The following is a 24,592-nucleotide window of genomic DNA, read 5'->3' as shown; positions in this document are numbered from 1 at the left end:
ATAATTGCACATATTTTTATTATTTATCAATATAAAATAGTGGCGACCAAAGATTTTAGTCCGGCGACTGACTTCAAACTTGAAATTTCATGCCCTGGTATAGAGACTGTGCGCGAGATCTTAGGTGTATGGAGAGATAAGTGTCCGAATTGTGTACTCTGGTCCCGTTGTTTATGTATTTTGTAGTTTGTATTTTTGTACAATTTTGTTCACTAGTTTTTAGTGCTTATGTTGTGTTATGTGGGTAAATGTATGACATGTGGTTGCATTTGGTGTAGTGCTGCCATCTATAGTTTTTTTGAAAAAGTTTCTGGCTAATGTTGTCCATATTGGTCTGATATCTAGGCTGGGTTGGCTGATCGGTTCTGTTGTTGCAGTCGTATGTGATGTTTCCTTGAATTTTCTATTGTAGCTATTTTCTTCCCTGTTTATTATGTGTGTTTTGTTCCATTGTATTCATTGTATTGTATTCTGTGGCTGTGGGCCGCTAGTTTGGATCTTTCAAAGTATCCCAGCCGAGGTTTGTTTTGTGTTCCCCCACCCTCGCTTCAAGTGTTCTGCATGTTTTCCCAATGTATTCCCTCCCGCATTCACATGGGATGATGTAGATTGTTTTTTTTTTTTTGTTTTTATATCGGGTGTGTGGGGTTTAGTGTGGACCAGCTTGGATCAAAGTGTGTTCCTGGAGTGGAATGTAGTTCTGATGTTATATTTCTTCGTTATTTTTTGGCTTCTTTCGGATATGACTTTTATGTATGGTGTGTGGATCGTGGCCAGTGGTTTTTCTTTTGGAAGTGGGTCTGTTGTTTCTTCTGTCCATATTATGGGGTTTATTATTTAGTGTGGGTAGTTATTGGTTTTGAGATCTTTGTAGAGTGATTTCCTTTCATTGGTAAGGTCCTGTTCGGTTTTACATATGGTTTTTGCTCAGTGCACGAGTGTTTTTACTATGCTGGTTTTTATGGACTTGGGTGGTTGGAGAGGAAGTTTAGATATTGTCCTGTATGAGTAGGTTTTCTGTACACTTTTGTGGAAAGGGTGTGGTCTTGCCTTGTAACTTGTACATCTAGGAAGGGTATAGTTCTGTTGTTTTTTTCCACTTCCATGGTGAATTGGATATTGGGTCTTAGGCTGTTTAGATGTTGCAGGAAGATGGGCAACGTGTGTTCTCCATGTGGTCAGACTACAAAAGTGTCGTCCACGCACCTGAACCAGGTGGACGGTTTAAGGAGGTGTGTTGTTAAATCTATTTTTTCGAAATGTTCCACATAGATATTGCTGACTATTGGAGATAGAGGGGATCCCATGGCCATGCCTTCTTTTTGTTGGTAGAATTTGTCGTCTATTTGGAAGTATGTAGTGGTCAGACAGATGTTGAGCATTTCCATTATTTGTTCAGGTTTTAGATTTCCTAGTGTGGTGTCATGTTCTAGAAGTTTCCGCTGTATGATTTGTAATATTTCATTTATTGATACGTTACTGAACAGGCTAACTATGTCAAAGCTGACCAGAATTTCATGTCCAGTGAGTTGTATCCCTTGGTTTACCTTTCATATACTGAAGTTACGTTCACTCTTTGTCAAATCTCAAAATACTTTATTTTTATTAAACATTTTTGTGTTTGTATGTCAAAAAAAAGGCCACTTTAATATTTGGACACATCATATCTGTTCTGTTATGTAACCACTCTGCCACGGGGCCGGCTCTTCCATTGTTGTGAAAGCTCCCCTATTAATTTGGCGTAAAGAGAACTGGGCTGCTGTTGTAGCCTGAAAGATATCTGTCTTAAAATTCCTTAGGATTTTCGAAAGGGTTGTACATATTTTTTTTTTTTAGTATGCCTTTATTTTACCATGCCTTTCACATTCTTATGAACAGTGGGTCAGGGGGTTATGACCCCCACCAACCCCTTTCTGGGCACGCCAAATAAATGATGGTTCGAACCGTCCACGGCCATTTAACCGTCATGTCATAAGGATAAGGGTGTTAGTATATTACCAGAGATAACCAAATTAAACTGTCAAATAGATTTGATGTTTTGCAGGATTTAAATGATGATGAAAATATAAATGAAACAGATGTAAATAAGAATTGGTAGCACATACGTAATGCAATAGAATCAGCAGCTAAAGAAAGTATAGGATACCATAAACCGAGAAAAAGTAAGCCATGGTTTGATAATGAATGTCATAATCTATAGAAATAAGAAATCAGGCTAGACTTAAGTGGTTAAATAACTCTGATGATATAAATCTAAACAATTATAATAGAATAAAGCGAGAAGTTAACCGCACGTTTAGAAGTAAAAAAAGAGATTACTTGAAAAGCAAAATTAACGAAATTGAAACAAACAACAAAAATATCAGAGATTTATATAAAGGTGTAAATGAGTTTAGAAAGGGATGGCAACCTAAAGAAAACTTGATAAAAGATAAAGACGGTGATTTTCTAGCTGACCCAAGCGATATTCTAAATAGATGGAAGAACTACTTTAATGACCTTTTAAATGTCCATGTAGGAGATAAATCAGAAGTAAATGAAGTCCACACAGCAGAACCTAACTTGACTGAAATATTATCTAAAATTCTTTTAACAAGACTAACCCCATATGCTAATGAAATTATAGGTGATTATCAATGTGGATTTAAACGTAACAGATCAACTACAGATCAAATTTTTCACATCAGAGACACTTGAAAAAAGTGGGAATATAATCAAAATGTCCATCAGCTATTCATTGATTTCAAAAAAGCATATGATTCGGTCAAAAGAGAGAAATTATATAATATATTAGTAGAGTTTGGAATACCTAAGAAGCTTGTTAGTATGATAAAAATATGAACCAGTGAAACAGAAAGTAAAATTCGTGTGGGTATTAATATGTTCGATAAATTTACAATTCATGACGGGTTAAAACAAGGGGATGCATTATCTCCATTGCTCTTTAATTTTGCCTTAGAATATGCTGTTAGGAAGGTAAAAGAAACTAAAGAAGGGCTAAAATTAAATGGTGTGACTCAGTTGTTAGCATATGCAGATGATGTAGACTTACTGGGGGATAATGTGAATACAATTAAGAATAATGCTAAAATATTTTTCAAAACTGCTAAAGAGATAGGTTTGGAAGTTAACAAAGAGAAAACTAAATATATGCTTACAGGCCGAAACCAAGTGTTAGGTAATAATCAAAATCTAATTATTGATAACAACTCGTTTGAACCAGTTTCCAAATTCAAATACTTAGGAGTAATATTAACAAATGAAAATTATATTAAAGAGGAAATAAAAAGTAGGCTTCATTCAGGAAATGCATGTTACTTCTCTCTTCATAAACTTTTGTCTTCTCGTTTAATATCTAAGAAACTAAAAGTTAAAATATACAAAACAGTAATTTTGCCTGTAGTATTATATGGATGTGAAACTTGGTCCCTTACATTGAAAGAGGAACATAAATTGCGAGTGTTTGAAAATAAGATCCTTAGGAAAATATTTGGACCTAAAAGGGATGAGGAGACAGGTGAGTGGAGAAGGTTACATAATTTAGAACTACATAATTTGTATTCATGTCCAGATATTATTAGAATAATTAAATCAAGAAGACTTAGGTAGGCAGGCCATGTGGCACGAATGGGAGAAGAAAGAGGAGTTTACAGGATTCTTGTTGGGAAACCTGATGGTAAGAGACCTGTAGGAAGGCCAAGACGAAGATGGAGGGACAACGTTGAGATGGACCTAAGGGAAATCTGTAGGGATGGAAAAGAGTATATAGAACTTCTTCAAGATAGGGAAAGATGAAAGGCCTGTGTTCCTGCAGCCATGAACCTTCGGGTTTAAGAAGGCTAGAGAGTTAGTTAGTATAATACCAGGCCGTCCCAGAAGTCCTGCACCATCAGCACAATGAGCTCCACAAGGTGAAGTTTGCGAGGGTAGGTGGTGCCACCGGTGAAAGGCTTTTGGCAGGCACAGAGGACAGGTTTGTTGGATCAAGTGAAGACACACACTGCATGTGTAACAAGTGTTCCCGTGAACTTAAAGTGGGCACAATGAGTGATGACCAAATTGCACTTTTTGTGCAGTGCTACATTTTTTTTATGGAAAACAGGACCAACAGCAAAAGCGGCAGTGGAGGAATTTTGTCATGTGGAGAACGAAGAAGTGGTGCATCGATCGACATCTTCCTGTTGGTTTAAAAAATTCGCTTCAAGTGATCTACGCCTCGCGGACAAGAATGCTACATCACAATCCAGCACACGTGGGTTAGCAAGAGTGGTTGGAGCATCCAAATCGACAGTAAACCGTCGCTTGCATGACATGGATTACACCAATAAACAGCCCCGACAAAGTCCATAAGAGCTGACAGAGGTGCAGGCCCAGCGCAGAGTTGCAATTTGCCAGACATTGCTACAAAACCTGCATGATCTTTGTTTTTGGAGGACAGAAGACGAGAAGTGGATGTTTCTGAAAAACCCCGATACACGTAAACAGTGTGTGAAGAAAGGACAGGAGGCCATCGCCCATGTGAAACAGGACAGATTTGGGAAAAAGCTCATGCTGAGTGTGTGGTGGAATATTGACGGGATTGTCCATTCTGACTTTGTTCCAGAAGGTCGTGCTGTAACAGGTGAACTGTATTCTGAGCAATTACGCCGTGTGTATGCCATTCTGAATGAGAGATACCCGGCATTAACGAGGAGGAAAAGGTTACTGCAGCAAATTGAAAATGCTCCGAGTCACCAATCTCGAAGGGTGGCCAACACCCTGACTGAGCTTGATGCATTTGAGTTGTTACTTCATCCCACCTATAGTCTGGATGTTGCACCATCGGGTTACGGTTTGTCTCCCTCTCTGTCACATTTCCTGTGTGACCGGCAGTTTAATTCATATGATGAGGTAAATTCTGCCTGTCCCGAGTTTTTCAATTCTAAACCTGCCATCTGGTATTGCCATCAGATTGAACTGTTGTTGCAGAGATGGGTGAAGGTAATCAAACATGGAGGTCTGTACTTTGCTGAATAAAGTGTCTTTGTTTCTGATATTGTGCGTTTTATTTTCCCCCTTGTATGGTGCAGGACTTCTGGGACAGCCTGGTATGTAGACGTATTCTTCGCACGTTTCATGACTGCTGTGCAATTTTCCCCTTGCGAATTTTTCAATACTATTTGACGGGTTTATTTAGACTCAATCTTGCTCAATTACGTCACACTAAGATGGTCCATTGCAGACAAATAACTGTGTTTACGTATTTAGCAAGAAGAAGATATGGCCGTGTCCCAATTCCCAAAGGTGCAAGACCGTACTTGAAGCGAGCATCCTCCGAGTGTGGTCTTGAAGTGAAAGTCTTTCGAATTGCACTTCGACTGCAGCGCCAAATACGATCAGTAGATAAAACTGAGTACTCGTTGTTTTCCCCACGTTTTAAACACTTGTTTTTCACCATAGAAATCACATAGCATTTTCAAATGTTCGTACACATACATTTCCACAGATTAGAATCACTTTAACCAACAACTTGCTGACCCATAACCAGGGTTGGCATGTTTAAAACAAAAGTGTTTAAAACACTTTGTTTTAAACGTTTAAAACACACGGCTTTGTTTTTTTACAAATGTTTTAAACGTTTAAAACAATGTGTTTTAAACATGTTTTTTTTAGAACTGTTTAAAACACATTTTGGTACTTGATATTATAAACTATGATATTTTTTGTTTGGCAACCCTGTTTTTGCATTGAATCTGTGTCAATTAATCCGTGCTTTATGGGTCTCACTTATCGCACAACACTTGACCAAACTTTTGTTCTGACAAGGTAGCAAAACTGTTGTGCGACAAGAAAGACCCGTGCTTTACTGTAGAAATCGAAACTTCTCAGTTCTCTGTTTCCTACCGTCCTGTAAGTTTGAGACAGGTGGAAGCTGGAAACTAATATCTGAATACACAATGCGTGATTTTGATCATGAGGTGATTTTTATTTCTCTTGCGATGCGATTCATTGGTTTATATAACTGAATGAAGCGCAGAGGTTACTTTTGGTAACATAATTATGTACTTGGAAAGATAAATTGATCTGGAGAATTTATTATGACACTGCAGGTAGTTTTCTGCTATATAAACTGTTCAGGCAGCAGGAAATATTTCACCCTGATTTTTCCAGGACGAGGATAGTAATTCAATAATATTTAGTTTCTTGAAATTTAGATGAATATGATTCCTAACCTACTTCAACAGTGACGGAAAAGGGGGGCTATTACCCCCAACCTTTGTCCCTGCAGTAGAGGTGTGCGGGATCCCGAAAAGTCGGGACCGGGATCGAAGGCAAAACAAGCCCGTAGCTAGAGGGGGGCAGGGGGGCAACTGCCCCTCCCTGAGAGCCTGCTTTGGCACACCTGTGAAAAATACAGAACACGTTCCTACCTGAAATTCTCAATAATCTTTACAATTATATCCTGTGTTACTCTAGCAACATAACAAAGACACTTATTGATTTTGTGATTTATTAGGGTGTGTGGGATTCCGTATAATGTCGTATCATGATTGGGGGAGGGGGGAATTCCCTTCCAGATTCAGACTTCGGAAAATGATTTCGCAATTTTCAGTATCTAGAAGAGTTGTGACATTTTGAGTAGTATTGTATTAAAAGTGCGTAAAGGTGTCCGATGTTTTTCTTGGGATGTGTTGCTATGAACTTGGAACTGCTTAAATTTTTGCTTCATGTGATAGAGAGAGGGAGTGGATATTTGAGTTTTGTTACGTATCGTTTCATATGGCTGATGACGTGAAATTGATGAAGAGACACTCACAAACAGTGCCGAAACCACAGGGGGCATGGGGCATTGCCCCCCTCCACCTTGGACGGAAGTCCATTCTATGGGAAACAAACATTGAAGTAAAAAACAAGACTAGGAGAATCTAAGAATAGCAGGACAATTGGATACTCATGATGGAATTAGTTTTTACGTGTTCCTTGCATTTTTCTTACAGACGGCCAAGGGGACTTGCAAGGGGCAATAGCCCCCCTCCATTTCAAATTTTATACAAATAACAATACATTTCGTAAAATGTTCTTGCTCGCTTCACTCGCAATATCTGCTATTCTTATAGTCCAAGTTCAGAGCCATAGCTATGGGGCGGCGGGAGTCGGCCCTGGGAGCCAAATGATCTATAGTAAAAAAAAATGTTAAAGAAAATGCCATGGCACCCCGTAAAGTTATTTGCGCCCTATTAAAACAATTTCTTTCTATGAAATTTAATATGAAATATTAAAGATGACACTGTAATCCAAGAAGTCATTGATCAGTCAAGGGATTCCTATTTGTTTGTCAGATGTCAAAACATGTATTTCGACTATAATATAATGCAATTCACACAATATTTTGCAAAATGGTTAAGGTAACCAGTAGGCAAACATTGTCTGTAGTGATGCAAGAGTGTCCTCTTTGAGGGAAATAGAGTCCGTGGTGGACTAAGGGACCCATGCTTTAATGTTTTAGCAAGTACAAAAAAATGTATTACAAATTTTTACACAATTCATCAAAGTGTAGATAATATGTAACCATTATTATTTAATTAATTCGATTTTTCTTACATAACACAATACAAAGGTGTTGTTGGATTCACATTAGATACCTTTGTGAGTAAAAATCTTGCATCCTGGAAACCAGAGGGAATCATTATGAAGCATGATTTATAAAGGGCTCCCTTAATCAGTTGCAGAGAGGCCCAAAGCTGTTGGTACATATTAATAATCTATTAACATTATCGACCTGTAGATATCAAGTTGATACAGTCTCTATTAGCTTATTTATGTTAAACTTTATATTCTTTGAAGTGACGTGCCCAGGATTTTCGAAAGGGAGGGGTTATGTCTATATTTTTAAGTAGTCATTCCTCATTTTGCCATATTTTCCTGCCTTTGAGGTTATATTTTTTAAATATTGGACCAAAAGGGAGGGGTATAACTCCCACTAGCCCCCCTTGGGCACGCCACTGATTCCTTGACAATCTGGAGAGATCATTATCGAAATGTTGCTATTTGATGCTGCTCGAAGTTTTTATTGATCGTTGCAGTTTCAAGATATCAACCACTTATCTATTTTGGGGGGAGGGGGCAAGTGCCTCTGTGTACCCTGCTATATCTGCCAATGTGACACAATATATTAAGAAATTACCCCCTCTAGGATTGACTTCCTGGCTACTGGCCTGGGGCAAAAATTCCCGGCCCGATCGCGACTTCGGGAAATGACTTCCCGACTTTTCGGGATCCCAAGCAGTCAGGAAATACCGAATGGTCATTTTAAAAAGTCGTCAATTCTCGACGTTTTCTGCATTGTAAATGTCTGGAACTTATCCGAAATTGTTAGTTTTGTACCAGAAGTGCAAAAACAAGCACTTAAGATGGAAATTACGTGTAGAATTCGAGATTTCAAGACCTTTGGGAAATTTCGAACATATCCCGTCCCGAAAATTTTCCCCGTCCCGAATGTCGGGATTTAAAGAATTTCCCGTCCAGACCCAAAAAATTGTGTCCCGCACACCCTGTAGTATGGTAAACCTTATCTCCAAAGGTAAATAAACTCTCCTTGCCGCCGCTACACTCATAAAAATGAGTATTTTTTCTTTAACGACTTTAACTATAATTTACTGTGAAAAGGTTGACTTTCTTTTGTTTAAAACATGTTTAAAACATGTTTTTTTTAACTCATGTTTGAAACTATGTTTAAAACAAAAAAACATGTTTTAAACAAAAAAAACAGTTTGTTTTGTTCTTTTTAAAAAAAAAAAACACAAATTTTGCCAACCCTGCCCATAACGTATATTTAACCTGTGTTGCTGGCTTTCTATCTCCGCGATTTTAAACAAACGAACAACGAGTGTGGAAATCATGTGACCAAGTCAGCTTCTATCTGCACTGCGAATTATACACTTGCGTACTCCTGTTCTTGGCACTTTCGAACTGTACTAGGTGACGTCACTTCCGCCAAAACCATGCTTCAAGTACGTACTTCGTACCTTTCGGACAGAGCCTTGCCGGAAAATGAAGTTAAAAATCTGCAGTCGTTTCTGTCTAGATTAAAATTTCAAACTTCGAGACTTGGCACACTACTCCACTGACATATTTCAATTTGGCAACACTGCTCCCCTCGCGGTTTCACGGGTCTGACTTGTTTCACTTCACTTATGCAAACTTGTGTTCTGACGTCAGATGAATAATGCCTACGAGGTTATGTTAGGTTCCATCAGCATGAATACAATGAAAAAATATTATTTAGGTTAAGAGAACTAAATCTAAGGACGTAGGCATTTATCTTAAAATGAAAAAGCCTCCCGCGAGGTCAGAACACAAGGTTGCTCAAGTGTTGTGCGATAAGTGAGCCCCAGCTTCACTTTCGCATTGCAATTGTTTTTTAAATGCTCGAACAATCTTGTACGTTGTGAGCAATTGCAATACAATATTTTTTAAAGTTATATTTATTGTAGAAGAAAATGGCAGACTCTAAATCTGAGATAGTCAGGAAATCTGAATATGCATTTATGTCTCGGAAGAAAATAAGTGGTAATTGATTTTTTATACATGATTGACTTATGTGTTTTGTCTCGGAACCAGTCTCCGGACGTAATTTTGCTGCCGATCTTTTTTTTAAGGGATACAAATGTGTATGCAAACAATGAGTCGAAGTATAGTAGGCATTCAATAATTTTATGTATATGTCGGCCGTTCGCTTTCTTTACAATTTATTTATTAAATTGTCGGCCATGGTCGCAATGCCAGACATTTACTAGAAGTCACCGCATGCCTTTACTTCCGCTACTAATCCCCATGTACATTTTGTCTTTCATTACATTCTTGCCATGTATGGAATATCTGGGGGATACTATTTTGATGTGTAGTGAATGTATTTAGTCTTTTGTTGCAAGTTGCCACACAGATATTCAAGCTTGATGGAAACCTTATTGGCTTTCAGCTTTAGGTAAAATTTAAGTATCCCCGAAACGTATTTCTTTAATTTTACAGGAGAAAATACATACCGAAAAGAGTTTCTGTATACTCTATGAAGGTCTGGGAAGTGTTTTTTCCCCTCGCCGAATGAATTTTCGCGGAAAACCATCTATTTTTCAACATTAATGTCTCTCCGATGCAAGAAACCTGTTCCATTGATGTCCTTCTACTACGTGAACCAAATTTTGTAAACGCTTGATGACGTAACATCCGGTCAGTGTTTCCAAACATGCGGTTTTCCTACTGTGTAACAGTAGTGTAACGTAAATGAACGTGCACCTAACTCTCGGTCTATTTAAGAATGTTTCGTGGGGCTAGTTATGAATGGTTCATGGGGCTATCCGTGAATGGTTCAGAGGGCTATATGTGATTGTTTTTAACAATTTTTAAAATGACAATTTTAACTATGTTTGCCTAAACTAACCTTGCCGTGCATGGTTCGTGGTGCTATCTGTGCATGGTCCATGGGGTTTTCGAACCTGAAAAAAAAAATCAGTAACACGAAACTAGGTATTTTCCAATGAAGAAGGTTGCAACATTGCATAACCACTGATCATCGACAACACTAGTCAAGATTTCTCAGCCATATTGCGTGTAACGCTAGCAAAGACGAACAAACAAGAATTACTCGATATGTCGAAAATTGAGATTGTTTGGTTGAAAAAAACGAAATGGCACCTTCAAGAATCCTTAGGAAATGCAGAATACGTAAGTACCAATGTGAAAAAGAAGAAAATAAAAGAATTCCAGCCGTTTCGGGGATACTTAACATTTAATGAGCTTTATTCCTTTCTGTTTTCCAGATTGTTTTCACAAAATTTTCTAATTAATCTTTACATGTGGAAAAATGATTAAATGGGAACATTGAACGTGTAATCCTTCTGAGTATACTAAACTATGAACCAATATGTATGTTCATTATGTAAACACACCTATTTCATTCTGTAAATATTTCACAAAATTCAACTGTAAACCTGTAGTCAAAATGCATCCAGTTATGGCTTCTATACATATTACTTATATGTGTGTCATATCATTATATTTTTTCATTATTTGCTTGTCTATTTCATTAAGTATTGCAGAATTCACAAAATATTGTAAATGCTATAAATTTGTAGTCCTAAAAATGATCCTAGCTGTAGTTTTATCTATGTTTGTGAATATGTATGTGTGTAATGGTTACAAGGTAACATTTTACTGAAAAAAATGTAACAATCTCTAATTGAAGCTTTCTATACCCCTTCAACAGGGGTCTACGGAATAAAGACAAAGAAGTAAATAAATAATGGACACTGCACTAGTAGTTAGTGGGTAAAAGTTTACTATCTATAAACACATTTCTTCATTTTTGCAGAAGAAACTACGATAAAACTTCGATAGCGTCCCAACGGATTTCTTCATTTTTACACAAGAAACTACTTACCGAAATGAGTTTCTGTAGCATTTAGAAGTTCTTGTTGGTATTTTCTTTCATCGAGAAAAAACGATGTTGTCTGTATATGCTAAATTGAACAAAATGAGTGGTAATGGAACCTAATCTAACCTCGTAGGCATACCTAGTCTCCGTGATGGTTCGTGTGGCTATCGTGAATTTTTGGGGCTAACGTCAATGGTTTGTGGTGCTACCCGTGGATGGTTTTTGGGGCTAACGTCAATGGTTTAATAATTACTCTTTATGTCAAAAATTGAACTTTTTTTCGTGAAAAAGCAAAATAGCATCTTGAAGAATCTTTTGCAATGCAGAATAGGTAAGTACGAATGTTAAAAATGACGAAATAAAACGAGTGAGAGGTGTTGGGATGCTATCGAAGTTTTACCGAAACTACTTACGGAAATCTTGGTACCAGTTTCGTAGATCGGAGACACATTAAAATTTGATATTTTGTGTTTTGCATGGTTCGTACTTACCAATTGTGTATTGCGGAACATACTTCAAGGTGTCATTATGAAAAACACAATTTTTCACATAGAGAGTAATTTCTTTGACTCCTTTGTTCGCTTCCATTACACAGAATATGGCGGGTAAATCTTGACTACTGTAGTGGGCATGCAGTGTTTCAAACATCCTTCACCGAAAAATACCTACTATCGTCTTTGTCACTTGTGGAAATTGTACATTATGCATGGGTAGCTGACGGATAGCCCCACGAACCATTTCCGATAATTTAGGTTAGGTTCGGTTACGTTAGGCAAGTATAGTAAAAATAAAATGGGGTTTGAAACACTGACAGGGGCTTACGTAATCAAACATACGCAGCATCCGGTTGTTGTAGTGCAAGCAAATGAAAGCAATGGCAATTTTGCGTCAGTGAGATATTTCTCTTGAAAAATAAATGATTTCCCGGTCAAATATATTCCACGATGAAAGCAAATGCCTCTACCATCGTTGTAAACCTTGGAGAAACTCATCTCCGTAAGTAGTTTCTTGTGTAAAATTGAAGAAATGTGTTGCCGATGTATGAAACTGTTACCATTGTAGTCCTAAAAATGATCCTAGCTGTAGTTTTATCTATGTTTGTGAATATGTATGTCTGTAATGGTTACAAGGTAACATTTTACTAAAAAAATGTAACAATCTCTGAAATTGACACTTTTCATACCCCTTCGACAGGGGTCTACGGAATAAAGCCAAATAAGTAAATAAATAATGGACACGGTTAAAGTTTACTATCCACAAACACATTTCTTCATTTTTACAGAAGAAACTACTTACGGAAATTAGTTCCTCTAGCATTGTTGCACATCTGGAAGGTGTTTTCTGTCATGTGGGAATGTGTCATCATTATTTTTGTTGAAAATTAATTATCCCATGTACAATAGCCTTTGCCACGTACACCTTCATAGATCATGACACTTCGTGATTGTGTTTTGTCGATGTTCATTGGGTATGCAGTGTTTCTAACCTTCTGTGTTTCCAACCAAAAAATACAAGCATAGTTAAAATCCGTTGAACCATTCACGATAGCCCCAACAAACATTACGTAAGGTTAGGTTAGGTAAACGAATTTTAATTATGTTTGCCTAGCCTAAGTAAACCTAACGTAACGTAATGTGTCTTGGGGCTATCGTCAATGGTTCAACGCATTTTAACTATGTTTGTATTATTTTCAGTTAAGAATGTTGGAAACACTGCATACCCAATGAAAATCGACAAAACACAAGCATGACGCGCGATGATCTATGAAGGTGTAGGCACCATATTGTGTCTTACGGAAGCGCAAAAACTAAAAGAAGGAAGTAATCGTAATGTGAAAAATTGAAATTACTTTGATCAAAAGAACGTGAATACACTTTAAAGAATGTTCCGCGAAGCAGATATGTAAGTACGAATGTTAAAAGTGACAAAACAAAGAAGTTACACGTGTTTGTGGATAGTAAATTTTTACCGGAAGTGAATCTCTATGCTGTTTCCCTCAAGCTTAAATATGTGAGACATACTCTGCCTTTACTTTTTGGCTTGTTGTAGGTGCACTTTGTATTCAGATAGGCTGATTGGTACTGTACGTAGAGTTGCAAGCCTAAATCTGAATGACTACGCACTGTGCAACCACTGGGGGTTAACAACTCTCTTGCATCTGGACTGACAGCCAGTATAATTCTCTGTAGGACTTACGTTGTGTCCTGTTCATTTGTGTTTGTGATTGTACTTTCATAAATTTCATATCACCAATCATCCTAATCTTCACAATTAGACAAAAGTGTAAGAAAGGTAAAGTTAAATAAGCAGAACAATCAGTCTGCTTGGGGTACATTGGACAGTACCCTTGACCATCTGTATTCCCTGTAGAAAGTGAATTATTTAGCATGGTTTATGAAGATTTTGTTGTTGATAAACATTTTCAGTTGATTTTTGATCACAGAAATGTGTTATTGTGATGTAAAGTATGTCTGTTCCCTCAGCGTGTTACTGTATTGTGTAGCAGAACAACCAGAAGGTTTCGTGCAAGTGAATATAACACCACAACAGCAGCTATAATTTTACGAAGTTAGGTTAGGATTGCTAGGTTTGGTACTAATAGTTATTTTCAACGTGTTTCGCTATTTTAGTGTACATACAAACAATTTTTATTAACAAAAATCAGTGAAAGTATTCTGAAATTACAGGTTTAAATTACGTGGAATCAATTTTCTCCGTTATTTGTGCTATCCTAATGCTGGAACCACTTTTATATTACATAAAACGTTAAAATCTGTCGATTAAAAATAATTCAAGATAATTCTCGATGGGGTACAGTGGGTCAACGGCCTCCATTGGACATCTTTGTACAGAAGCAAAAGTTTCCCTCCTTCCAGTGTTATGTGTTAAGTAGGTGAACTAACCTGTTGTAGCGGCCTAATGATGTACATTTGAAATGATCAAGGAGTTAACACCTCCTCGATCTCGAGGTTAACAAAGCAACAAGTGTCTTCGTTACTGACACATACTGAAGAAACAACTTTCCATCATCTTCAACCTTCACTGTCATAACTGAAATTAAAGATTAAAAAACATGCAATATTGTTTAAGTTGATAGCAAGTAATAAATCTTTGGTTGGAGTACATACAAGCTGTTTGGTTCAGTGGCTCAGGAACGGGGGATACAGGGGTACATTGTACCCCCCTACATTTTTGAAGGGGGGTACTGTACCCCCTAAATCCGTAAATCGAGTTGTACCCCCTGTACCCCCCCTTGGTAATTTGACAGCAGATGCAAGGTGCTACTGTTAATAGAACCTATTTTCAGTTTGCCCAATAAAAAAGTGTATATTGTTTATAACTTATAAACATTATCTTCCTTACCACAGAAATTCAAACCATTCTAAACTTATTCTACTATTGAGAGGTACAAGGAAAAAACCTTGGACGAAAAGTCCCCTCGCAGCTTTCCCTTCTTCCGTTCAGCTCTGGCCCTAAGGAAGCATGTTCCACTCTCCCCCTCCCCTCCACGTGGGAGTACGGTGCACAGGAGTCGCGGGTGTGCTCAGTTTGTTTTGCTTGTAGTTCCATTATACATTGAGGTTGATACTAGTTAGTTCATTGACCTAAGTTCTTGGAAACCTCTTTAAGGAGATGAAAATTGTTTAAAATGTGTGTGGAACGATGGAATCAGATTTGCTCTCAGAAAATCACACTGCAGACGAATGCTCCTTTGCGTAAGGGGGGTACACTTTTCTAAAGAAATGGTCACGTCGATTCGAGGGGTATATGACTGTTCCCATTTTCTTTTGAAGATTTAAAATGGAATTTTCCAAAACGATATACTTACACGATCGAGACGAGATACTACAGACCAACTTGGGGGGTGGGGGGGTTACAATGTACTGCTGTACCTCACCCATATTTTTCATAACTTCGTAAGGGGGTGTTCGAAAAACTATACTTAAACCTATATATTAAGATATTTTGAAAATAGAGTCCCGAGTAGCTTATCTGAGCACGGAGTGAATCTAGAATAAGTTTTAATGACTCCCGAATGGAAATCGAAACAAAAATAACATAAACAAGAACGAGAAGGACCTCGCCACACAGGAGACGAGATGAGGCTGTGACAATTTTCGACTCATTTCATCGCGATATCATTCCTAGGTGAAATGAAATTTTTCCTAGACATTTAAACAAGGTGCAATTTGTGATATTATCAGAGGGGCGGAATTATTTTTACCTATGTATTAGAATGCAACACAAACACAACGCCATTTTAAGTTAAACCCTAAAGTCAATCTGTAAGAAAATTACATTAGTCAGATGAATGCACGAGATAAATGAAACTTACTGCAGGTTCTATTGGTAGATTTTGGATTGGATTCGCAAGGTCTTTGAGTGAGATGAGAATGTTTGTTTGATTTATTTTGTTTATTTTACTTCGCATTTCTGCCACTTTTGGCTAATCGCAAAGATGAGGATGGGCGATGATATCATGAAATTGATGAACACTCACATGCCCAACTTGGTACCTCTGGCGTCAAAGCGCCCTATGCCAACCCCTCCGCCACGGAGGCCGCCGAGGTGGGAATGTGTTTTGGATTTTCTTTGTAGATGCGAAAATCTTGAACTGTGACATTAAAGTTTACCTTTTCACATAAACGAGAAATTGACATGTCACCCTAAAACACACGCATGTATCTGCATTTAATACTACTACACACGAAAGGAAACCTTGGGCGGTTCTTCATATTGTCCACCAAAGATTGAAACGGAAAAAAAAATTAACGTATACCTTTCTCAGTGGTCAGAAGTAGCGAGCTACTTGTAGCGTCGCTACTGTAGCTAGCTACAAAATCTGTAGCTGTAGCGACGCTACATTTTGAAAATTGTAGTTGTAGCGGTAGCGAAGCTACAAAATTCCTGTAGTTGTAGCGAAAACTTCGCTACAGCTACATTTTTTCTCAGCATTTTGAAGTGAATTTTGAATGTGGCAACAGCATCAGAAAAAATCGACAATAACCCTTAATTTTGCATGAGGTTCATAAAGACAGTCTATTACATGGAAATACAGATTATCTAGATTGTAGATTATAGATATCTGCGTAATTTATTTAATTAGTATCTGAATAATTCAGATATCCAGATAACTAACTGACATATATGAATATATTCCTGCTAACAGCTACATTTTTTTAGCTGCATCGTTATTTTGGGGAGAAACATGCCTCGTTTGCTGCACCACTGGAAAAAAGTGCCTTGTTTGTGTCATCCCCAGAACAAATCCTGTGGATATTCATGGTGTAAGAGACACTAAAATGTCATTAATTACTGTGTAAGACACAACTTGCAGTGCAAAAACGAGCAATGGATTTTCCACTGACAAGGGAATAGTGCCAGCAATAAATGGTTCAGTACATTAACAGCAATGATCATCGTCAGTATATAGGATCTCACCAGCAGGAAATTATTGTTACAAGAATGATAGAGTTTCTGGAATTACAATTATTTTCGCGATAGTATTTGTTCACAAATTTTAAAATTACAATACGTTTAGAACAGTCAGGTTTACACGACAGTTTCCTCAATAATTTTATCATATTGCAAAAAGTATGTACGAGTTATTGACTTTCCTACAGAAACGACAACTTTCTTCAGTTAATACGTATACATAGTTTTCAAATTTATGTATTTCTCCTACTTTTGCGTCACTTTTCTGTAACTTTTGTTAATCATGACATCATCATCATGATCCCTTGCCATTTCCTGCCTCTGGCTGGGTCAACATACAAGTCAAGCCTCTCCATTTTTTCCTGGTCTTCCAACACTCCTCTCTTTCCAAGGTGTTCCAATCTTGTTCACTTCTCCTAACACTCTCCACTATCTGCTCTTTCCACCGACATCTTGGTCTCCCCCTTGACCTTATTCCCACTCTTTGTGCATTCTAAGCTCTTACTGGTAGTCTTTCTGATTCCATCCTCTTCATGTGTCCGAACCATCATCTCATCTGTGCCTTATCTATTCTGTTCTGGAGCTTCACTACACCCACTGTCTGTCGGATCTCCTCATTCCTTATTCTATCCCTTCTAGTCTTCCCCAATATACTCCTTAAAAATTTTATCTCCACTGCCTGCATCTTTCTTTTGTCTCACTCTGTCATTGTCCAAGTCTCTGCTCCTTACGTAATTATTGATATATAGTATGTGCTATACATTGCCTTCTTGCATTTCATAGGTACATCCCTGTTACATATTAATCTTCGAACGCTTTGATATAGTCCACCACCCATTTGTCCTCTTCTGTTTAACTCCTCATCTATTCTTCCACTTCTCTCAATCATGACAATGAGGATGAATGACTTATTTAAATATTCTCTTATCTATAGTCGCTTTCTGCCACTTTCGGCTAATCGTGAGAACGAAGAAGAATGATGAGCAGCGTGGGGAATGGAGGAGCAGGAGGATCTCATCCTCCCAACTTGGAGTCTGTCCTAGTTTTTGTTTTGAGTCCATTTTATGCATAGATAAGCTGATCGAGACTGGATCCTAACCACAATGTGCCTCCGCTGGGAATCGAACCTGGGGCCCTTTTGTAGTCAAAGGGCTTCAGGTACTTTTCATTCAAAATGCTGTCTTCATATCAGTCTATAAAAAATGAAATATTTATTCTCAAGAAAAATATGTTGATGTGTACATAAATACGTAATCCTACCAAATTTGATTTGTGTATAGTTGCAATCATTAATTTGGGTAACACCCTAATTGCAATATTCATATATCATGAATTGATATGCCACTTGCATAGGTATGGTATTCTCAAAAACTATAGTAAAAATAAGTAACTGAAGTAACACTGCTATTAAAATTATTGAATGACTGGAATCATGATAATAAATAACAGAATCTATTTACCAGTAGTAGGAGATTTTTTAATACCAATATGGTTGTTTTTATTTTTTATGCAGAAGTAGCGCAAAAAGTAGCGAAGTAGCGAGTAGGGAACAGGAGTAGTGTAGCGAGCTACTTTTTGGAAAATGTAGCTGTAGCTAAGCTACATTTTGGAAGAGTAGCTGTAGCTGTAGCGAAGCTACTTATAAACTGTAGCGTTCTGATCACTGACCTTTCCTTGCTTCCTCTGACATCTGAAGTATTTCGGTTTTGTATATGTAATGACACTCTTCAAGCACTGAAAGTACAATCATCAGGTACAGCTAATTATATAACAAATAAATGATTTGTCAAATTTTTCACAAATATTTCTAAGTTAGACTTCTTTAGGAGTTTTTTTTTTAATACAACGCCTTACACATGTCCGAGTAAATACCAAATACATGGCTTCTAAAAGACATTGGATGTGGTACACATCTGCCATAAATTGTTTAAAGATATTTTTATGCGTAGCTATGGGAATTTAAAATTAGAATGAACTGAACTGAAGTGGAACTCTATAATATTCATAATGTGGTTTCTATAGTCAGTGGGTGGGAGATGATTATTCCTGGTTGTAATGGCTCAAGATCCTCCTCACCCCCTTTAATATCAACCTGCATTGAAATGAATAGATGTATTTTTGTTCGCAATTTTCACATTTCGAACTCCTGATTTTCCGTTCCGTTAAATTGAAATAAGGCCAGAACGAAGGCTAGAGCTTTATATATTTCAGAATTGTTATCTGGTTTTAAAATCTGATTAAAAAAAAAATCCAAGAAAAGCAAAGAAAAAATTGTTATGCAAATTTTGCATTAAATAACAGGACATTCGTGTGTGCTGTTCTAAAATAGAATATTTCCCATGCCTTCACATTATACTTAACTATCAAGGACGTATTTAGGAGGGGGTCCGGACACTCCCTCCCAAGAAATAAAAGTAAATAATCAAAATATAATTGTTTAGCCTTTGTTATATAATCGATGGTTATTTCCGCTGAACGTATTGGAAGGCAGGGAATTTGGCTCATACGGCTTTGAAGGGTTCCAAAAGATTTATGCACACAACTAATGATAATATCCATAAAATATTTATCAGAAACTTTACTTTTCGTTAATTGGATCTAACTCCTTGTTTGTTATTCAATAAATATTCAATTATTTTTCTATTTGACATGAAATTCCTTGCCGGGGCAGTTGTTTTTATGCAAATCTTGGCGAACTTAACTACACGTAAGCTAGATAATGAATATATGCTTTTATATCTATTGTTTTACTATCTTTTACCTATTCATGTAAAAACAACAATACAATATTAATTAACTTACATATTTAATTAAATATAATTATTATAATTATATTTATTATTATTATTATTATTATTGCAACACTTGGTTGGACCCCCGAAATGTATTTCTAGGTGCAGTAGTATTTGTGTTTATGTATATATGGGAGGCTGAATTTTGTATCCCCCCAAATGAAAAACGTTCCTGCGCCACTGGTTTGGTTGATACTACTACATGAGAGGGCACAGTTTATCTGTCATTGTGCTATTGGCAGAAGGAGCAAGGGGTATTTTCTTCAAGGTTTTCATGCAGTCACATATGAAAGTAGTGTTCTAGTAATGTTTATTTACCAGTCATCCTCTTTTTCCTGGACATGTTATTACAGAATTTAGTTATTTTTCTTTGTGTTTTTTGCTAATCTGGTTTCTTTTTGTAATAGGTTTTCCTCATGCTACATCATTCATTAAGAGAAATTTCAAAACGTGCTCACTATAATTTTTTTCACTTGTACACAATTTTAATTTTGTTTGTCATTGTTTATATGTACATTTGCAGGGGCATGCCCAACATTTTTGAAGGGGAAGGGGGTAACGTATCCTTTTTTAGTAAGTCAACCCTCCCCTCATATTGCCTTTGAAATTATTTTTGTTATAGACAAACCCCTTCCCACTTGGGCACAGCACTGCAGCTGTGCATGCTACCATAGCCCCAGGCTCAAGGTAGCTGATAAGCAACCAATCCCGGCCATTTGTTAGATCACAACTTTATATTTCTGATATTTTACATCCCACTCACCCATCTTCCAGCAACCAGTGATACTCTGGGGAAAACGCATTTTTGTCCAACACCTGTTGCTATTTTCTCCCATCGCCCGGCAACACTGCAATACAATGTCATCTTTCTTTCCCGAGTAAACCTATTTTTGATTTTAAAGAATGGCCCCTTGTTCATTGCCCAAAGGTAGCTAAAAATACAAAAGTCAATTTTTTCCCTCTAGTGCTTTCCGAGATATTGAAGGTCAATATTTGGCTATTTTCGGGCAAAAACACATCATTGCCAGCATAACTTGATCAGTGTCTATGCTTCCAAGCTCCCAATTTCACTATTGGGTACTTTAGTATTATACAGACTACCTCATTTGTCTACATTAAATTATCTAACCTAACCTATCACAATTAACAAAAGGCTAATTGTATGATTTATATGTTGTAAACTTTTAAATACAGCGATTCTGTTAAGACGAAAGAGGTAGTCCGTATAATACTAAAGTACCCACTATTGACACAAGTTACATGATCTCGATGAAATGACATGGAATAGAAAATTGTAATGTATGGAATATGTTTGTCAATAAAAAGAAAACGAGTAGAATTTGTGAATTTTGTTTTACAGATGGTGCACCATGTTTGGAAAAACTTACGCATGAGAAATATGAAGAAGTAGTTAGTTCATTCAAATGTGATGATGATTTGAATGACTGTGCGTCTGATGAAAACTTAGAAGATCGAGTGAGGAAGTATGTAAAGGCATGCTTAAGTAAGCCTGGTGCTGGACCTCAGCTGTGAGTTGCCTTTCATTTTTTATTTATTTGATGTTTTGAACCTAGGTGGTCCATTCATTAGGCATATGACTGCCACACAGTATTCCTGTAAGTAGTGGTCTCGGATAGGAATTACGTGACAATATCCCTTCATAAAGTGGCTTTGGGACTCACCAAATCTAAGCTCAATAACCTTTAGTGTCCCTCTGGACAATCACTTTTCAGACTTCCCATGACATGCAAAGAAAAATTCATAGTTCGAGAACTAATTTTCGTGATAAATTTAAAGTTCCCCGTGCATATAGCACATTTAAGGAATGTGCTGGTAGGGCCCCTCACATTATTGATCTCTGCCGTTTTGGAGGCGATGTGATCAGCCATCTTTACTCCCCAGGTTTGCACCCCCCCCCAAGGTACCCATTGATATGAGGCTGGGTGAGCCCAAGAACTGGTTTATATGCAGGGACAAGGTCGGAAGATTCCAACTTTAGTTTACCAACCCTGGGAATCGAACCATTTGAATCCATTTGAAAAATACCACTGAAGAAAAATACAGTTTGCTTTACCGATGCCCATGTATCCGAATGGTTAGCGTTTTACTTTTGCCTTTGTTGTCGGCAGACATCCGTGGGGGAGTGGTTATCACAGCATGCTACGACAGTACGGCTTCGAACCCAGAACTGGGCATGGGTGTTCTTTGTGTGTGTCCCTTCATCAATTTTATTGTATCATCATCGTGATTCATCAACTGTGGAAAAAACTATGTTAAGTAACAAAAATCAAATCAAACCATTGATTGATTTGGTTTATTTTACTTCGCTTTTCTGCCACTTTTGGCTAATCGCGAAGATGATACGATAAAATTGATGAAGGGGCACACACAAAAAACACCTGTGGACAGGCCAAGATTCGAACCCGGGATTTCTGGCTTAGTAGTCAAATCAAATCTTCTTTTATTTTCGAAATAGGAGGAGTTACATGTACCCTTTTTTTAGTAGCCATTCCTCAATTTGCAATCTGTTCACACCTTTGACCTTCTTTTTTTAGGAACACTGGGCCCTAAAAGGGGGGGAGGGGGGTTGACCCCCATCAACCCCATTGGGCACGCTACTGATTGCTACCCCAAGTGTCGATGTCACCGGACGTCACTGTCCATTATATTGTGTGGGAAAACACACACATTTTCAAATTGCGCTTGGATAAATTGTTTTGTGATTTCAGTATGTCACATCTTCATGTGAACAAAATAGACAGAAGTGAAATATCATGTGTAGCTTTGGAAATATAATGCGTTAATTGCTACCACGTGAAGTTGGTAGCATAGTAATGTTAAGACTAATGGACCTTTAGAATTACAATTATATGATTCATAGAATTTCAGTTTACTAGTGAGAAGTATATCAAATATAAATCATCATGGTAGTGTGTTTTTCTTTACAGCCAATTGGAAGTACTTGCGACCGGTGTTGCTGCTTTGGAGCTCTTTGTGCAGTGCAATTGGACAGGGCCGCTAACTAAACAGTCGCCCTATGAGGTGTGCCCATGGTTGCAAAGCAGCGGGAGGTCCCCTAGTGAAACCCATGAAGATATTTTAAACTACCTTGTCTTGGATGGAGAAAGTTGCTTCTCTGCAGTTCAAAACATTGAGTATTTGTTCTTAGCAACCGTTATTCTACATAAATGTCTCGACCAACTTAGTGAATTGGAGGTGAGATAAAATTTATGATTGAATGATATAAAAATAGCATTTTTATCTGAATTTGAATTTTATTACTCCATATTTCACATACATTGGTATTTTGAGGATTCAGTACAGTTCAGACACAACATATAATTACAAGATTTCTATAATTTACAATTCAAGTATTCACTAATGCTTCCTGATTTTTTTTTTTTTAACCTTGTCATATTTTCTGCTTTTATATCATTTGGTAGGTTATTGAATATTTTAATTGCCATCTGTTGAGTCTTTCTTGAACTAATGTTAGCCTGGTGAAGTATGTCTTTAGAAGCTGTTTTTTCCGGTGTTATATAAATGTTCTATTGAGCTTCGTGGTGTAATATTTTTCTCACATGTATTGCTATTTCATATATGTACAGTGAAGGTTTAACATTTTGTATTTCTTATACTATGTTTTGCACGATTCCATAGTCTCTATTTCTGCTATAATCCTATTGGCTTGCTTTTGTTATGTAAATGCTTCTAAACTTGCCGGTGAGTTCCACCCAAAATTCTATTGCATAATATATCTGAATTACTGAATTTGTATTGTTTCAATATCCTCAATGCAAGTAGTTTGGAATTTAGTTTTTTGACAAAAGTATTCTTACATGGTTTGACCAATTTTATTTTGCTAACTAATTTTAGTGGAAGATGACTATTCTTTACTATAAAAAGTAAAGTGTTCCCCTGTGCATAGCACCACGCCATGAAGGCGTATAGGGGGTGTGTGGGTAACGCTTCTTTACTATATCTTTAGTTTTAGTGTTTTGTTTAGTGTGAAAGAGCAGGTAATGTTTTCTGTTTGTTCAATAGCAACCAAGGTTTAATTTTTCCCATTGTTTTTTCTGTGTTGGCTTTTAACTCCTTCACATCATTTCCATTTATTATTGCTATTATTGTAACAAAATCTAACAAATAGAACAAAATCTTGTTATTCAGTGTATTTAATAGTAAATCATTTTTGTATCTTATACTTGACAGGAAAATCATGTTACACATAGTGCTCCTATGTAAAAATATATAATTTAGTTGTTACTGGATCTTCTACAAGATTGTAAACATTCACGTTTTTAAGGATGAGAGAAATTAATCTCTATTTTCCCGTATTGGCCAATGGTAATATTGCTGATAATTTTAGCAAAGCAATATTTGTATAAAAAGTACGTACTAGTTGTGCTATTGAAATTTTTGGCAATGCTTATGAAGTACCAACACTAATAACTAGACCTCGGATTTTTATGTAATATCAAAGTACAAAATATGTACATAAATATGTAACAATAATTTATAAAATATGTACCACAATATGTATTATCAAAAGGATATGTAGCTAAATATGTAGTATCAAAGAACATTAACAAGTAACATTAATAAGAATCCCAAGCCATTTCAAGAATTCTGCTAGATATTTATTTTATTTAAACATATTCTACAAAATTTTAATGGCATAAGTGGTTCAAATTAAAATTTGTATCAAATTATAAACTCTCTCTTCCAATTCTTCCCTGCCCGTTTTCTTCCTTCTTCTGTTTATGTCCAGTCTATCCTGCTTCTCATAGCCATTCTTTTCCAGCTGTTTCCATAGGCTATTTATTTTGCCTTCTTTTTCACATTCTATCATGCATCTTTTCTTGATTCTGTCCTTCATATTCTTTATAAAATTTATTTTTGTCACCTCACTTACATCACTTCTTTTGTGGCAGAATACCCCTGCTGCATACTT

General features: G+C 36.9%; 1 protein-coding gene across 1 annotated transcript in view; it reads left to right on the top strand.

The window, feature by feature from the left end:
- The first annotated feature begins 9,157 nt into the window (after positions 1 to 9,157).
- LOC145980641 (tetratricopeptide repeat protein 27) overlaps positions 9,158 to 24,592 on the top strand; it is an 85,437-nt gene continuing 70,002 nt past the window's right edge. Inside the window, exons 1-3 of the mRNA XM_083113676.1 lie at positions 9,158 to 9,549; positions 20,999 to 21,167; positions 22,587 to 22,854. Of these exons, the coding sequence (XP_082969802.1) occupies positions 9,480 to 9,549; positions 20,999 to 21,167; positions 22,587 to 22,854 (507 nt within the window). The 5' untranslated portion in view covers positions 9,158 to 9,479. The remainder of the gene's footprint in view (positions 9,550 to 20,998; positions 21,168 to 22,586; positions 22,855 to 24,592) is intronic.

The sequence above is a fragment of the Lepisma saccharinum genome, chromosome 28, assembly GCF_977018435.1.
Source record: "Lepisma saccharinum chromosome 28, izLepSacc3.1, whole genome shotgun sequence".
NCBI lineage: Eukaryota > Metazoa > Arthropoda > Insecta > Zygentoma > Lepismatidae > Lepisma > Lepisma saccharinum.
This window is presented reverse-complemented; position numbering and strand designations above follow the sequence as displayed.